The 19,124-nt window shown below is 40.3% G+C and overlaps 1 protein-coding gene across 2 annotated transcripts in view; it reads left to right on the top strand.

The window, feature by feature from the left end:
- The window catches only part of kcnc1b (potassium voltage-gated channel, Shaw-related subfamily, member 1b), a 23,962-nt gene that overhangs the window by 3,037 nt on the left and 1,801 nt on the right, over positions 1–19,124 (top strand). The window contains exons 2-4 of one of the 2 annotated variants that reach the window (XM_017486063.2): positions 11,045–11,978; positions 13,999–14,172; positions 17,361–18,857. In XM_017486063.2, coding sequence (XP_017341552.1) covers positions 11,045–11,978; positions 13,999–14,172; positions 17,361–17,482 — 1,230 coding nt within the window. In that variant the 3' untranslated portion in view covers positions 17,483–18,857. Of the gene's footprint in view, positions 1–11,044; positions 11,979–13,998; positions 14,173–17,360; positions 18,858–19,124 lie in introns of those variants that run through there. The other variant, XM_017486064.3, reaches the window with a different exon arrangement.

The raw sequence follows: 19,124 nt of genomic DNA, 5'->3' as shown, positions 1-19,124 counted from the left end.
TCCTTCAAGGCTCCAGTGGTGACTGGTGCTGTCCTGATTCCACTTAAAACTCTTCTGCTTCAGGCAGAGCTTAGATACTCTTCAAGTACATTCATTCATTTACTTGTTCATTCGTTCATCTTCAGTAACTACTTCATCCTGATCAGGGTTGATAATGGATCCTAGGGGCAATTTAGTATAGCCAGTCTACCTACCAGCATGATTTTGGGAGGTCGAAGGAAACCAGAGAACCTTGAAGAAATCCAAAAGGACACAGGAGAACTTGTGACACGCCACACAGAGAGGAACCTGAGCTCAGGATTGAACTGTGGACTGTGGAGCTGTGAGGCAGCAATGTTACACCATGCCGCCCTATCCGAGTACAATATCACAGTCATTTGTAGGACATACATTCAAGGGCCACTTTATTAGGAACCCCAAAGTAGGTAGGACTCACCTTTGCCCATGAAACATCCTCACTTTTTCTGTGACATTTTCTGCGTCCTAATTCGCCTACTATCCGTCCTAAACAGTATCCGAGATTAGAAATAGTGTGTCCCAAATTGTAGGATGTTGAAACGAGGATGCCAGAGGTACCCGGATGGTCAACTATTTCCGGTAGGTTTCCGAAGTGTGGATCCTTGCGCGATGGAGGAGAAGTTCGTGACAGTTTGCTTCGTCGAATTCAACCTGCGAACGTGGTGACAGGTGTAAATGAAATGTGGAAATATAAATCAATGGAACAAAAAAAATTCAGTGTGCGTAACTTGGCAACAACGTTCTCTTCCGTTACACGACGTGTTAGTGTGTCCCAGTACTTGCGTACTCTTTTGCTACACATTCATACGTATGTACTTTTTCTTCACAAAAAGAGTACACACTTTCAGTGCATAGTATATGTCGGCGAATCGGGACACAGCAATTGATTCTAAAATAGTGGACCATCTGGCACCATAAACAGTCAGAGTCACTGAGGTCTTTTTTCTCCCACTCTGATGTTTGATGTGAACATTAAGTGAAGCTTATAATGTGGATCTGCATAATGTTTTTTTTTTTTTTGCCTTGGGCTGCTGCCACTTGATTGGATAACTGAGCATGTGTACAGGTGTTCCTAATAAAATGGTCGGTGAGTGTATTTAATAGCTTTAATGTTCTGAATGAGCAAATATGTTTACATATCCTAAACTAGGATTATTTCAGCATGTTAATCATCATGTATGGCAAACGAAGTGGCCAACAATTGAACGCGTCGCCTGAGTATTTAAATCACATAAAATATTTGAGTAGTACTTTATTCACGGTTCATGGTTCCTTTCTGGAGACAGCTGTTCAGTAAAGAATGTTGATATGGTGAAACACTGAAAGAACAGTACTACACGTGTGTAGCTCAGGTACAACCGCTATGCTGTGACAGTAATGGAGAATGAAAGGTGGCCTGGAATGTGATATGTGTTAAAGACATTTGACGTTGTTTTCTGATGTCTGCTTCTCTGTGCTCGGATTTATAATATACACAAGGTGTATTTTAGGTACTTATAACACTTGTACAGATGTTTTATTGTAGATTCTGAGTACAGAGATCAGTCCATTGTTGGTTTTGGATGCACGTGTAGAGGCCAGCTGACTGTAAATGTGTGTCGAGAAGATGGTTGATTGAACTGTGGGCCTGAGTGTAGGCTTGTCCAGACTCGCTTTCTCAGTAATTATCCTCCCACATGTCATTCATTAGCCTGCATTGATGTGGTGTGTGTGTGTGTGTGTGTGTGGTGAGGGGGTAAACAATACTCAGTATTAACAGCACAACATCAGCCTACAGGAGGCTCCATTCTTCATATATCACATAACAAATACGTAAGTTAAGATGACGCATGCATGTAAGGCTTACTCATCATAGTAATTTGGTTCTATTTTGGGTCTATGACTACAAATGAGAACTGGATTATAGTAGCTAAATTGAGTTTTCTGAGACTCTAAGGCAGGGGTGGGCAATCTTATTCGGAAAGGGCGGGTGTGGGTGCAGGTTTTCATTCCAACCGAGTACAAGCCACACCTCAATCTATTGAAAGCCGAGATTAACCGATTAAACTGGTGGAATCAGGTGTGGCTCCTGATTGGTTGGAATGAAAACCTGCACCCACACCCGCCCTTTCCGGATAAGATTGCCCACCCCTGCTCTAAGGTGATTGTGCGCATGTTGATTGGATAAGGCAGATACACTATATGGCTAAAGTTATGTGGACACGTGACCAGACCAAGCATATGTGGTTCTTCCCCAAACTGTTGCCACAGAATAGGAGACACACAACTGCATGCATTAGCATTACATTTTTCCCATCACTGAAACTAAGAGGTGCAAACGTGTTCCAGCATGACAGTGCTCCTGTGAACACAGCGAGGTTCATAAAGATAAGATTTAGCAAGTTTGGAAGTGGAAGAATGCGAGTGGTCTACACGGAGCTCTGACCTCAACCCCACGATTTTACATTTATTCATTTAGCAGACTCTTTTTATCCAAAGCGACTTACAAATGAGGAAATGCAAGCAGAGAACAATATAAGTAGTGCTACTGTAGCATACAAGATTTTTCAATGAGTGCTAGAGGAGCAAAGTGCACAGAGTAGAGGTGTAAGAGCCAGTGTAAGTGCAGATTTGTTTTGAGTTAGGGGTTGGTTATGTGTTCATGTAAGAGGTGGATCTTTAGCCGGATTTTGAAGATAGTGACGGATTCTGCTGTCCGGATTGAGGTTTGAAGTTCATTCCACCACTGAGGGACAGTCAGTTTGAAGGTTCTGGAAAGGGACCTCGCTGAGTAGGCACTACCAGGCGTCGGTCGTTAACCGATCGCAGGTTGCGAGAGGGAACGTAAACCTGAAGGAGAGTGTTGAGGTATGGCGGTGCTGTTCCAGACAAGGTCTTGTAGAGTATGTGAGACCTTGAATTTGATATGGGCGGCTACAGGAAGCCGGTGGAGGGAGACGAAGAGGGGTGTGAAGTGGGTCCGTTTGGGCTGGTTGAAAACAAGGTGTGAATCCCAAATTTGACTTTTGGAATGACCTGGAACCACGACTGCGCACCACGTCTCCTCATCTGTGCTCAACAGCCACTTTCCAAAATCTAGTGGAAAGCCTTCCCAGAAGAGTGGAGGTTATGACAGCAGCAAATGGGGGTTGGGAGAACAACCTCTATATTAATGCCCATGGTTTTAAAAAGGGACGTTCAGTGGTCAGGTGTCCACATACTTTTGGCCATGTAGTGTACATTGAGATTAAAAGCACGTCAATCGTTAGCTAATAGAAAGGCACAAAGCCATTGAGAGGCCACTGATGGGACAACTAAAAACTAAATCAAGGTCATGAAATGCGCACAATCTTCAGACGCTACAGAATATATTGACATGTTTCCCAGAAGACAAAACAATAAGAATTTACACCGATCATCATGTTTAAAAGTTTACACCCCCCTGGATCTTCATGTATCGTATGTTATCTTCTTGAGCATCAGTGAATGTTTGCACCTTTTGTAATAGTCGTGTACGAGTCCCTCAGTCGTCCTCGGTGTGAAAAGATGGATCTCAACATCATATAGTCGCTGTTGGAAAGGAGTCAGAAATGCAGAAGATGCTGGAAAAGTAAAGAATGTGCAGGACCTGGAGGATTTTTCTGAAGAACAGTGGGCAGTTTAACTGCTCAGGACAAACAAGGGCCTCATGAACAGCTCTCACAAAACATAAACACAGTCGCTGATCATCCAGGTAACGACACACAGGATTAATAATCAAGTGTATTTAAACTTCTGAACTGGTTCATTTGTGTAAATTCAGTTATCATTGTGTCTTGTGGACTTTATGTAAACATCTGTTATCTGAAACAGTTTATTCGGGGCAGATCTAAATAAACAACAAAATGCAATTTTAATTATTCCACTTTTTTTCCCCCAATGATTCACATTTAGCAGATTCTGCAAGGGGTGTGTAAATTTATGAGCACAACTGTGCCATCATTTTGGTCAATCTGTATTTTTCTATTAAAGAACATGTGCACACTACTGTATGTAATAGACAAACAGTTCAACAGCAGCATGTCTCTGTAACACGATCCCATGCCGAAGTTCATTTTCATCTCAAATCTCTATCCATATCAGAAAATGATGAAGTCCTTTTACTTAAACCGAACTGGAATCTGCTTGTTGAGTCTATTCGGGAAATGTGTGCACATTTTCAACATATGAGAGCACACTTTATACAAAAACGAGGGTACAATTTTATTAATTCGGGGACAATTGCATTCAATGAAGAATAGAAACTAGAGAGAGAACACATTGCCGTGTGTTATCGCTCCGATTTCATGTACAAAACACGTAAAACGCATACAGTAGTCTAAATCTAATTTTGTTTACATTGAGAAAAAACTCCTCCTGATCTGGTTACAGCTTTCAGACTACTTATTTTGGCCAATAGAAGCTTTTTGAAGAACCAAAAAATCTGGGATCATGTCACACCGGCTAACTCAGTAGTCCATGTAGAAGAACGAAGCCTAGCTTCTGCTATTAATACATAACAAGTGAGACAAGCATTTCAGCCTAGAATGATGCTACAGCTCGAACACAGTGGAGCTTTAACATGGTTTAAATATCTGCAGCTGACTGTAGTGACCAGTGGTCTGGGCACGTTTGTATCGTTCTGCTTCGAAATGAAAAAAGAAACGCAAATGAGATGTTTTTTGGCTTTTAAAATTATAAATATCAGGCATATAAACAGCTCTTTGATAGTTTTTCCATCATTTCAGATTCATTCGTCAAACAATCTTGAATGACCCGGATGTGTATCAGTAATTACCGGGTAGATTAAAGATTGCTGTTAGTTCCTGATGTAGTGCCAATACGGTTTCAAAAATAACTGTAAAGACGGATGATACGGTGGGTGAAAAAATCAGCAGCATCCTGTTTCTTATATAAAAATGTACAGTGTACTGCAATGGGCATTTTTAAAAAAAATTCAAAATTCAAATTCAAAAATTTTTGGATTCATGGATATTTGATTTCTAAACTGTGGTGAAATGTGGGCAGAAACGATTCGAAAAAAAACATGACAAGATTTCATTATTTATACATATTGTAATTTTTTTAGTTTGTGCAGAAGAAAACAAAACAAAAATAAAACCAAAAGACTGTTCCCTCAGTTTCCCATTTTCATTTTGAAACAAAAACGAAAGAAAGAAAGAAAAAACGAAGGTACACAAAGGCGAATCGTAGGTAAGATGGCATTCGTATTTTACATCTTACAAAGCATCAGTCCATTAGCTGAGCATCTCGGAAGTGTCTGACCTGTGATCATACTTAGTAATTCATCAGAGCATTAAGGTAACACCTGCTGAGGTCACTGCGGTGGCACAGCAAGGCAAAGAGCACTGAGAGATATCATATGACAACCCAGACGTGCGTGATCAAATAGTTCCTGTCTCACAATGTGATGCATTAGATTATAAGGTAATATTAGATAAGGTGAGATCACTAAGTGCTTTTGAAACTATACACACACACACACACACACACACACACACACATGTGACTGCATAGCCAACTTTGATCTATTACCTAATGAAAACACTCTCAGATGCTTGAGTATGTCTGGGGGGGGTCAAAAGTTAACAAACAGTCAAATATATATCTAACACATGATGGGCACGATGAAACCGCTCTTATCGACTCACGAGATTGAATACCGGGCTCTATTTATGCTGATGGTCATTAAGGCACTCTTTTCTTACTGGAATCAATTATTCAAAGCATTTTCTAGTCAGTGTGGTTACCCTACTACGCCGAGCTGTCGATATCAGCATGTTTCACAGTAAAAGTTATTTATCCGGAGTTTGTCTGCTGTCTCTGTAACGCTCGTCATTATATAAATCTCTCCCTCCTTTCCTATGTCATTCCTTCGTGAATTCTTCTCCACTCTCTTTCCCCCTTCCATTCAGACTTCACTTAATGCTTTCTTCCCTTAATTCCAAAAATAGCATAATTCTCCTTTCCATCTTCCATTTTTTACACGCTCCTCCTGCTTTGACATATTCGATGACGGGCGTTCCTTTGAGTCCTTTTCCCCCAGCAGATTGCTCCTCTGCTTTTCTCTCTCTGTCGCTGTCTCTCTCTCTTCATGAGAAACCTATCATCTCCCTTGTCCTTCAGTATACACGTCCTTCATTTCCCCCTCCTCATTATTCCTGATTTTGCACTCCATTTCATCCCCCTCCTCCCCTTTTAAAATCTAATGCAGTTTTCTCTCTGGCTATTCGGTTCCACAGTGCCGCCTTACAGAGCCACACAAGTCAGTCTCAGAGCAAACGCAGGCTTCCCGCCCCAGTGCGCAGAGGAAGGTGATCCTAATGAGAAATGATAAAAGCCCTGTTTGTGTGTTTGTATGTGTGTATGTGTGTTTTCACGGTGGCTGAAACAAAATATCCCAGCTCCCCACAAATGACTAACAAAGCAGATCCAAGGAATTTCGTCTGTTTGATTAAGTACTGGGTGACCCAGATATAAAGCTCCTGTGAAGAGACAGAGAGACCTAGTGAGATGCAATATGCTGTGGAAAGACTTTCAAACAGAGCAGTGGAGAATGGCATACAGGAGAATAGCTGTGTAAATGTTTGCAGGCCAATCCAGCTCTTGGATGATCCATTAAACTTTAATAAATAATTCAATCAATAGCTAATGCTTGCCATTTTGTTGCCAATGGCATGTAAATACCGGAGAAAGATTAGAGACTACCATTCCCATCAGGCACTGCACCTCACCTGATCATGTCACATGACTTTATCTTTACACATGATCCACGTTTGGGGTTAATGATCGCTTACATATATATAAAGCGCTATTAAAAACAACTACCGTTGACCAATGTGCTGTACAATACAGTAAAACATAAATTACCGTCAAATACAATCAGACAGGCACAAAGTCACACATGTAAAACAAAAACAGAGCATATACAGTAGAGTATCACATCACAAATTGTAGGCCGGATCAAATAGAAATGTTTTTAGCTTAGATTTAAAAATGGGTAGTGTGGGTACAGTTCTAATTTGGATTGGCAGGCTGTTCCAACGTTTAGGAGTGGCTACGGCGAATGCACGATCACCCCTAGACTTTAACCTAAATTCTGGAAGAACTAAAAGGCTTTGATCGGCAGACCTAAGAGCTCTCACTGGGCGGTGATCTGTCAGCAGGTCAGAGAGTTAAAAACCAATAAGAGCATTTTAAAAACAAATCTATCATGAACAAGTAGCCATTGTAAAGACTGTAAAACAGGGGTAATATGCCTACGCGCATTATCTCGTGATGGTCTCCTGTTGCCGTTGTTATGTTGTCTAGTCCGTGTTATTTCTCTCTGCCCATAGTTCATAGTTCATGTTTTATGTATTTAGTTTATTGTGTTAGTTCTTGCGTTTTGTTTGATTAAATTCATACCTGCACTTGCATCCGTCTTCGCCGTCTGACAGCCAATGACAATCTAATAAAATTGACAGACTGCACAGCTTAACTTGCTTCTACAAGAATAAAATACAGTTCATTGGGGGGAAAAAAATACCTTAATTGATTTTACTTAATTCAAATGCGCGCATTGGCTCCATGTATATGAAATGAGTTACAGTGACTACGTTTACATGCACATCAGTATTCTGATATCAATCTGAATTTGACAAGATTCTAGTCACGTAAACGCTGCAATCCGATTGCCCGATTCAGATTAAGACAATATTCTGGTTCTCCAAATTCTGATTCCCGTCCCTGGAATATGCCTGGTTTAATTGGAAGTTTATTGCATGTAAACACCTTATTCAGATAATCCACTGAAAGGAAATATATGCTCGGAAAGGAAAAGCGCATGTGTAGCTCGACATACTTACAACAAGCATGCAGGAATATTCTGATGCCTGTACGAATAGAAACATCATATTCGGAATATTGCTGCATCCCGAGTATAGCCATCCATCCATCTTCTACCGCTTACTCCTTTTCAGGGTCACGGGGAACCTGGATCCTATCCCAGGAAGCATCGGGTACAAGACAGGGTACACCCTGGACAGGATGCCAGTCCATCGCAGGGCACAATCACACACACACACAATGGACACTTTAGACATGCCAATCAGCCTACCATGCATGTCTTTGGACTGGGGGAGGAAACCGGAGCACCCGGAGGAAACCCCCGCAGCACGGGGAGAACATGCAAACTCCGCACACACAGGGCCACGGTGGGAATCGAACCCCCCGAGCCTGGAGGTGTGAGGCGAACGTGTTAACCACTAAGCCACCGTGTGGTTATTGACAGAGTTTTCGTACAGCAAACATTATTTGATCATGTATTTTCAAATCCCTGGAATAAAAAGTGAACTCCACACAGTCACCCAAGCTCAGGATCAAGCCCAGGACCCTGGCATTGTGAGGCAGCAGCGTGGTCATGGTGCACGGTCACGCCACACACAGTTTAATCAAATTAATTTAGTACTACAGTCATTTCTTCCAGTCAGGATCAACATCCTTGTGAGATTTTATAATGTAATCGTATCACGTTAATACTAAGTAAATTGATCACGATCACGCTACATAATTCAAACTAGTAGATTCGATATGTGTTTAAATTAAATTTATATAAGCAATAAAACCGTGTTTTGGAAGACAGAGAAAATATATACATTGTAGTTTCTCCTAAATCTGACTGACTGTATGTTCCCTTGTTTTGAGCGTAGTGTTGTATTGGATGGTTTAGTATCACTGCCTCACTGCTCTAGGGTCCTGGATCGACCGTGAGCTCGAGTTACTGTCTGTGTAGAGTTTTCTCATGTTCTCCGTGTGTCCACATGGGTTTCCCCTATACGTATTCTCCGGTTTCCTTCTAACATGCCAGTAGGTGGATTGGTTTCACTGAATTGCCTCTGGGTGTGAATGAGTGTGTGATACCCTGTGATGGAGTGGCGTTCTATACAGGGTGTAATCCTGTCTCGCGCCCAGTGTTTTGGGACTGGCTCCAGTTCCACTGCGACCTTGACCAGGATAAAACCGTTAGTAAAGATCAATTAATGTCTTCATTAAGTCTTTGTTTAAATAGACTATGACTAGGTTGATGCTAAACTGAGAGGCAGTTTTATGGAAGCTTTGGTAAAGCTTGATAATAATGATGGTGTAAAGGTTTTGTACTCTCCGAAACTACCGGAACAGCAAGGGCAAGTCTATTTTTTTTTGCAATACATTGAAGACATCTGGGTTTGAGATCAAACGATGGATATGAGACGATAGATCAGAATTTCAGCTTTGATTTCCTGATATTTACATTTAGATGTGTTAAACAATTTAAAACATGGTACATTTTGTATCAGACCACACAATTTTAGGTGAGCAAAAGTATAGGAACAGATAGTTAAAGTAAATAACACTTAATATTTGGTTGCATATCCCTTGCTTGGAATAACTGCATTAAGCCTGCGACTCACTGACCTCACCAAACTGTTGCTTTTCCAGGCTTTTATTGCAGCTTCTTTCAGTTGTTTTTTGTTTCAGGGCTTCTCCCTTCAGTCTCCTCTTCAGGAGGTGGAATGCTGCTCAAATGGGTTAAGGTCTGGGGATTGACTTGGTCAGTTTAAACCCTTCCACTTTCCCTCTTGATAAAGTCCTTTGTTGAGTTGGTAGTGTGTTTCGGATCATTGTCTTGCTGCGTGATGAAGTTCCTCCTAATTAAATTGGATTCATTTCTCTGTAAATTAGCAGACTGAACGTTTCTGTAAACTTCTGAATTCATTCTGCTGCTACCATGACGAGTTACATCATCAATAAAGATTAGTGAGTGTGTTCCAGAAGCAGCCATGCAAGCCCAAGCCATGACACTACCTCCACCATGCTTCACAGATGAGCTTGTATGTTTTGGATCATGAGTAGATCCTTTCTTTCTCCACACTTTGGTCTTTCCATCACTTTGGTACAGGTTAATCTTGGTTCCAGAACTTTTGTGGCTCATCTCTGTATTTCTTTGTGAATTCCAGTCTGGCTTTCTGATTCTTACTGCTGATGAGTGGTTTTTGCAACTTGTTGTATGGCCTCTATATTTCTGCTCTTGAAGTCTTCTCATGATAACTTCACCCCTGTCCTGTGGAGGTTGTTGGTGATGTCACTGACTGTTGTTTTTGTATTTTTCTTCACAGCTCTCACAATGTTTCTGTCATCAACTGTTGTTGTTTTCCTTGGCCCACCTGTTCCATGTCTGGTTGTTCAATACACCAGTGGTTTCTTTCTTTATCAGGACAAACCAAATTGTTGTACTGGCTATGCCCAATGCTTGTGCAAAGGCTTTGATTGATTTTTGATTTTTGATTGATTTTTCTCAGCTTCAAAATGTCTCATCAGCCGTCCTCCAGGATGAATCAATGTGCCCTTGCTGACCTTGCCTTAGGCAGCCTGCAGTCTCCAGTGAGAGGGGCTTACAGATCAAATTAGCCCAGAGAGCTGGGTTGGCACCACTTTCTCCATTGTCCTTGGGCTCAAGTAGTGACCTTGAGCTTCAGTAGCACTAGAAGAAGGCGAACGGCTTAAGTGACACACTCCTGTTGACACGACAGTATTGTATGACTCATAGAGAAACTGAAGCAGCAACATTATCCTTCTGAATTCTGCTGAAATAGCTGTTTAGTGGCAATTAGTATTGCTATGATGGTGCGTTTTGTCCTTTTACTCCACTGTCCTCTTCTCAGTTTGCAGAATATGAAGTGGATTCGAGGATCTGCAGGTTATCAACATGCAGCTGATAACCTGTACACATATACAGTATAGTAGCATGGTGCAGGGAAGTGACAGTGCAGGGCAATAAGTGCAATACAACAGGAAGTGATGTATGAAATAGCTGAGAATTGTAAGTAAGGAAGCATACTGCTTACACTGACTCCCTGAATAAACCATTTGATGTAATTGATTCCAATTCAGAACTCTAACTCCTCTCCACACACACACACACACACACACACACACACACATTTCTTTGTTTGGTAATTTCTTTCTTCTCTTTTTTTCCCCCACACAGCGGGTGGCTTTTGCATCTCTGTTCTTTATCCTGGTGTCCATCACTACATTTTGTCTGGAGACTCACGAGGCATTTAACCCCATCATCAACCGCACAGAGATCGAAATGGTGGACAATGAAACCGTGGTGCATATTTACCCAGAGACCGAGACCATGGTGCAGCTCACATACGTCGAGGGAGTCTGTGTGATCTGGTTCACCTTTGAGTTTTTAATAAGAATCACTTTCTGCCCTGACAAACTCAAATTCATAAAAAACGCCCTCAACATCATCGATTTTGTGGCCATCCTGCCTTTCTACCTGGAAGTAGGACTGAGTGGCCTGTCCTCCAAAGCCGCAAAAGACGTGCTGGGGTTCCTGCGCGTTGTGCGCTTTGTCCGGATTCTGCGCATCTTCAAACTGACGCGGCACTTTGTTGGTCTGCGGGTGCTGGGACACACACTTCGTGCCAGTACCAATGAATTCATCCTTCTCATCATCTTCCTGGCCCTTGGTGTCCTCATATTTGCCACCATGATTTACTACGCAGAACGTATCGGAGCCAACCCTAACGATCCCCGTGCTAGTGAACACACACATTTCAAAAACATCCCCATTGGTTTCTGGTGGGCTGTGGTCACCATGACAACACTTGGCTACGGTGACATGTTTCCTCAGACGACGTCAGGCATGTTGGTGGGGGCGCTTTGTGCACTGGCTGGTGTGCTGACCATTGCCATGCCTGTGCCTGTGATTGTCAACAACTTCGGCATGTATTATTCTTTGGCAATGGCTAAACAAAAACTACCAAAAAAAAAGAACAAGCATATCCCACGGGCACACCAACTGGGGTCCCCCAACTACTGTAAGTCAGCCATTAACTCGCCAAGACCCAGCACTCACAGTGATACCTGCCCTCTGGCCCAGGAAGAAGTCTCTGAGATTAGATACCAAGGTAGGACATCCAATAACATACCTGATTCACAAAAAACAATTTACCAAGCAGTGAGTACATCAATAACAATGCAAAAACAACAACAAAAACAACAAAAATTGGCCATTGCATTACATACATTACTGTCATTATCAGTAATTTAATTATAATTTATTTTATTATGTAATTATAAAACTTTATGTGATTGTGAATTATGTGATGAAATTGTAGGAATAGTTTTGCACGTCAGAATATTTCAGACTATTGAATATTATTACATTATTATTATTTAGGATGCTACTTAAATATGATGCAAACACTTTCTTACATCTAAATCAACAACTGTATTTGTGTCTTGACTAGGGCTGGGTGATCTACTATACTATAATTATATTATTCATTTTTTATGTTTAACTTTTCTTTTACATTTTAAAAAATAATTACAAACTGAATGGAAGCAGCTGATGTGATGTAAAAAAAAAAACAACTTAAATCTTTACAATTGGAAAATGTAAATTTTTGGGATTTCTATTAATTTGTTTCTTTTTCGGTGATAAATGTTTATATATATATAAACATGTATATGTTATTGAGCATCTTGCAGAACCAGAAACGGTTCTTCTGGAGACTTTGACAGTCGCACTCGCTTCTTATTTTTGCAGCGAAACCCAGCAGCCTTCATTGTGTTTTTTTTGTCTGAAAAGTGGTCTCTTATATAATATACTGCTTTCTTTACTGACATACAAACATTTTTCTGTAACATTTCATTATGTGCTGGAAATCTGTTTGGGGAATCTAAAATGTTTTTGTACTGACTCGAAAATGTAGACGTCATAATTAAAAAAAAAAAAAAAAAAAAAATATATATATATATATATATATATATATATATATATATATATATATATATATCATCGGCTGAACCTGGGCCTATGTGGTTCTTATGTGATTTCCCAGCCTTATGTACAATTTAATATTTATAGATAGTGGGTAAAATGGTTAGTTGAAGATTTTGGAGAAAACCAACCACTTACCTGAATTTGTTTCATCTCATATGATGAAGCTTTGCAATTATGATCAAACTCTTCACCTTGAGCAATTCATTCAATAGATTTATGAAGAACTAATCAGTTCTGTCTTTCTCCGTTCGGTCGTTCGGTCACTGCATTTAACACCCCAGGTCTGTCAAATCATATTGCTGCCTCTGTCATGAGAGTTTTGTAATTGTTATATAGGCTCTTCGGGTCAGGATTATATACAGTAGGTATTCAGAACCAATATACAGTGATGTCCAAAAGTCTGAAAGCACTAGTGAAAATGTTTCTATTTTGCATTCTTTTCTAATTTAATACAACGATTTTAATTACAAATTATATCACTGACAACAACTGAGGTGAAAAGTAGAATCTTTGAAATGTTTACACGAATTCCAGAGTCTCTAGTATTTGGTACGTCCCCTTTTTGATTTAAAGACAGTGTGCACTTGAGCTCCACGGGTTTGTGCAAAACCTGATGATCCGGTTTAGGTCAAATCCATAGGATTTGAACACGTGCTTCAATAGAAGAGATTAGACATGAGGAAAATCTGACCACAATCCGACAAAAATCAATATCACACATTTGCTGACATTTAAATAGGGACCTAGAAATAGTGCAGAATCTTGAATATTAAATATTCAAGATATTGAATATTTACTTTCTTTGTTTTAAATATTTCAAAATTCTAGTTACAGTTTTAATGAAAAAACCCTCCAAGACCCAGATTTTCAATGTGGTCTCAGACTTGTGGACCCACTCTAGGTTCTATAACAAACCGGATTTGAAATGACGCAATGCATACAAGTTCAAAGTACAGACTGTCAGCTTTAATTCAAAGAAATGTAAGCATGACCAAGAGTGTCATACAGTTGACATTAAGCTTAACTTGACCTTCTAATTCTTCTGTTGCCACCTATGAGCTGTAACTTAGTGAATGCTATTAGATGAAAGATGTCTGTGTCCGACCCGGAAGTGTACTGTCTGTCTCTGTTTGTAATTGCAGATTTTAAAGTGAACGGAGAGCCGTCTAAAGCGGCCCTGGCCAACGAAGACTGTCCCCACATCGACCAGGCTGTATCGCCGGAGGAAGTTTTCAGCCCTGTAGACCGTGAGAGACCCTGTTTCCTGCTCACCTCTGCAGATCGGGGCAATCACATAGGGGCAAGAGTCAGGAAGGGTACGTAACCAGCCAGTCCCTGTTGACCATGTCTAGATTAGAAAGAGCACGCAAGGTGCTTACTGTGAAACGGAGCAGCTGTCGATCAAGACGGCTTTTTCACTGCAGATAGATTAACTAACTAGCAGTCTCACAATGCAGTCTATGCCTCGGCCCTTCAGACCTTGCTCAGACTGGCAGTACGACCTGTAGTAGTAACAGAAATAGCATTCTGTTGACACATTTGCTTTTCTCTTCTCTGACCTAACTCGTTTGTGACATGGAAAAGGTACGACAATTTACTGTTACGAACTACTAGGGTTGATTTTTTAAAATATATATTACATTACTTCCTCAAGCGGAGGTGCAGGTCTTCAATGTCAATAAGATTCGAAATCAAATCAAAACTGGTTGGTAATATTAGAATTTTATCAAATTCTTATTTGAAAACTGCAGTTCATTACAGGGACCTTAATAGATGATCTTGCCTGGTAACAAGTCATGCATGCAGATTTACTATGGCAGATGGAATTGGTGATGGTGAACCTCAGAGAGGTCCAGCATGGGGTATAAGGCATGTGGTCACATGACAAGAACACAGCCAGTGCAAGGCTCTTAGGCTACATTGACATTATATCCACATTATAGGCTTGTTGCTCAATTCCGATGTTTTGCTCAAATCCAATCTTCTTGCATCAGTGGTTCATTTGTAAATAAGCCTGGTTTCCTAATGTAGTCTGATCTTGACATTGTAAAAAAAAAAAAAGAAAAAAAAAAAAAAGGAAAAAAGTTCTCATTCTAATTTCATGGCCACATAGGACATGGATTTGAGTGGGAGAAGTGGATCAAAACTTTTCATTCATTCATTCATTCTCAATAGCCACTTTATCCTGATTAGAGTCTATCTCTGGAAAACTGGACGCAAGGCAGGAGTACACCAATGATGAGATGCCAGACTTATATCTAATTGGGTTAAAAAAAAAAAAAAATCTGGGTTTTTTTGTGTTCACACACAAAAAAATCTGAAGTATCAAATTTTGTGACATTTAGGCAAAACATCGGATTTCTGTCACTTAAACCCTGTAATGTTGTGGTGATCTTAGCTTTTAGCCTCAATGGTAATATAAACTACAGTGGTGCTTGAAAGTTTGTGAACCCTTTAGAAAATTATATATATAGCTGCATAAATATGACCTAAAATGTCATCAGATTTTCACACAAGTCCTAAAAGTAGATAAAGAGAACCCAATTAAACAAATAAGACACAAATATTATACTTGGGGATTTATTTATTGAGGAAAATGACCCAATATTATATATCTGTGAGTGGCAAAAGTATGTGAACCTTTGATTTCAGTATCTGGTGTGACCCCTTTGTGCAGCAATAACTGAAATGTAAAGGTTTCTGGTAACTGTGGATCAGGACTGTTGATTTGTGACCTAATGTTTCAATTATGAGTGCGTTATTTCATTCTGGAGAACTACATAACTCCAAAGATGTGACCAAAAGCTGACTCAGACCACTTCCTGTTTCTTGAGCAGGATGACTGATATTATACAGTTCCGCATTTGATGCCAAGGTGAGATCGTTTTCACTATGAAACACAGTCAGCTCTGATGTTAGGATATAATTGGAGCAGACAGAGGCTTGATCAGAAACATTTTTACAAAAGCCTTCTGGCTTGTCCACGTGATTGTTAGCAAACTGCAGAAGGGCAGCGATGTTCTTTTTGGAGATCAGTAGCTTCCTCCTTGCAACCCTGCCATGCACACCATTGTTGTTCAGTGTTCTCCTGATGTTGGATTCATGAACATTCGCCAATGTGAGAGAGACCTTTAGACGCTCAGAAATTAACCTGGGTTCTTTTGTGACCTCATGGACTATTACACGTCTTGCTCATGGACTAGATCTTTGTTGGTCTCCACTCCTGGGGAGGGAAACAATGGTGTTAAATTTCCTCCATTTGTACACAATCTGTCTGACTGTGGATTGGTGGAGTCCAAACTCTTTAGAGATGGTTTTGTAACCTTTTCCAGCCTGAGGAGCATCAACAATTCTTTTACTGACATCCTCAGAAATCTCCTTTGTTCATGCCATGATGCACTTCCACAAACATCTGTCATAAAGATCTGACTTTGATAGATCCCTGTTCTTTAAATAAAACAGGATGCTCACTCACACCCGATTGTCATCCCATTGATTGAAATCACTTGACTCTAATTTCACCTTCAAATTAAACTGATAATCCTAGAGGTTCACCTACTGTTACCACTCATAGATATGTAATATTGGATCATTTTCCTTAATAAATAAATGACCAAGTATAATATTTGTCTCTTTTGTTTAATTGGGTTCTCTTTATCTACTTTTAGGACTTGTGTGAAAATCTGATGATGTTTTAAGTCATATTTATGCAGAAATTTAGAAAATTCTACCACTGTAACTCACTGCAGAGCCAAACCAGCAATCCTCTAAGGTAAGGTGACCTAATGTTTCACTTATGAGTGTGTTATTTCATTCTGGAGATTCACATAACTCCAAAGATGTGACCAAAAGCTGACTCAGACCACTTCCTGTTGCTTGAGCAGGATGACTGCAATTATACCGTACCTCGTTTGATGCCAAGGTGAGATTGTTTTCACTGTGAAACACAGTCAGCTCTGATGTTAGGATATAATTGGAGCAGACAGAAGCTTGATCATTCCAGTGAAATCCACAGAACAGCACACTGAACAACTGTGATGTATTTATTTCTTTTTAAATGCACATCGTAAACAAAATGACACGTACACATACAAGAGGACTATTTTGCCCTGATTTTTTTTTCATTCTGAACTTTAATAGCCTGATAAGTTGGCATGTAGTTTCATCAAGCTGATGTGTCTGGCTGTGTTCTTTGGTGTCTCTTTAAAGCTGTGTTGTTATGGTTAGCACTGTGATACCACCCCGTGCATGCAGTAGACAGTCTAATGCATAACGCATAACACGCATGGAGGATGATGCGGTTGACTTGGTGAATGGTCACTGTCAACTGGCTCACCAAGAGCATAACTACATGACGGGTCTAACACACTAATGCACCCCAAGTGCTTAAATATGCTCTTAGTCATTAATATGCCCATGAACACACATTACACACTCACACACATGTCTGGAGTTTGAGACTGCACTTTGGTGTACTGAAAGCCCTTTCTCTCTTCAAATGAAGGTTATGAAAAGCCATGGAGCCATAGCAGCATGTCTGGAGGCGTGGCCTCAGTGTCGGCCCTCCCCTGCAGCCCGCCCTGTCTCATGCAGCAGGCCCACTCCCCCATCCCATCCATCCTGTAGCATGGACAAGCAAACTAACCAATCAGAGGCTCCGCTCTGCAGCGCTGCGCTGAGACGCCCGCCCACACTGTGTACCATCCGTCTCTCATCAGTTCTTCAGTATCACTTTCCCAGCATTCCCATCATCTTCTTCTTCTTCTGTCTCTGTCATCACTCTTCTGGTTTTCTTATAGTTCGGATTCTGTTCTCTCAAACATCTACTGACATTGTGTTCTTTTTCCCTACATAGTCTTCCTCTTCTTTCGTTTTCTCTTCTTCCTCCTCCTCCTCTCATCATGTCTTTTCTCCTGTCCTCTCTCCAGGCCCTGCACTTCCTTTTAATGCTTTCCCTTTCTCTATCTCACTATCCCTTCTTTCTCCCAACCCTCCCTTCCCCTCTTTCACTGTTTATAACGCTGTGGTTTTTCATCAGGTGCTATCGGACACCAGTTTGAAAAAGAAAGAAAAAAAAGAAAAGATAAAGACAAGACAATGACCTTTTCATATAGTATTTCATAAAGCATTCAGAAAATAGCCATGGAATAAAAACAGCTAGTAACACTAACCACTAACCATGATTATAGTGATGCACACAATCACCAACATAAAACTATGACTGAAGAAAACTCATTTGCATTGCATGCCTTGCATGGGAAACTGAGAAAACAAATGTAAGTCTAATGAAATCATGTAAGGAAAATATTTTGTTTTACATTTAACATCCAGAGCTTCTTTACAACACACACACACACACACACACACACACACACACAAGAAAACCACGAATGCAGATACAGTGTATTATCATTTAAGATGATAGAAATGACATGTAGCAATGAGGACATTTTCTTTTGCTGACATTTCTATATATTTTTTTTTTGCCTTTCCCCAAACCGTGAGCTTGTGTGCGTTTGAGCACGCGCCATATTTCTAACAGTAGCAGCGGTCAGTTCGACCATACAGTTTTCCTTTTTTGGAAGAAAAAAAAAAAGGACTAAAAAAAAATGCAACTAGTGTAATAATGCACTTTAACTTTGATAAGCATCATTTTGACGTTTCTTAAAAGAGCAGACTTGTTCGACTGTACTCCAAATCTGAAGGAAATTACAATACGTTTTTGAGTTTGGCGTTTATTTTTCATAAATTCAGTTTCATACCATGGTATTTTGGAGTAATATTTGTTGTTCTCTGTAGCAAATCAAACATAAAAAAAAAGCATTACGTAAGAATATGTGCACTTCGCAGAAAAAACAAACAAACAGCTAAATATGTATGTACGTTTGGAGTTATTTGGGGAAAGGTAAATGCATGCACTTTTATGCAAACTAAGAATTACCCTATGCGAATGACACTGTAAATAAAAACATTGCATGAAATAAATTTTGTATTGAATCCATGTTTGGACTCTGTTTTTATTTGACAGAACACACATGCACATCACTCTCGTTGCCTGGCAACAAGCTCCGCACCTCCATTACGATGGCTTCTCTTTGACCTTTCACCTCTTTCATTCGTCGAATTGTTCTACGGCGGTGGTACACGCTAAATTCCGAAGAGCCGTAGTTGTAGTAGTGGTGCGAGAGATGTGCCATTAGATCTCGTAAGAGGTCAGCGAGGTCAAAGAGGACGTGACCTTTAGGCGGTGTATGAAGAGAGAGAAAGC

The sequence above is a fragment of the Ictalurus punctatus genome, chromosome 14, assembly GCF_001660625.3.
Source record: "Ictalurus punctatus breed USDA103 chromosome 14, Coco_2.0, whole genome shotgun sequence".
NCBI lineage: Eukaryota > Metazoa > Chordata > Actinopteri > Siluriformes > Ictaluridae > Ictalurus > Ictalurus punctatus.
This window is presented reverse-complemented; position numbering and strand designations above follow the sequence as displayed.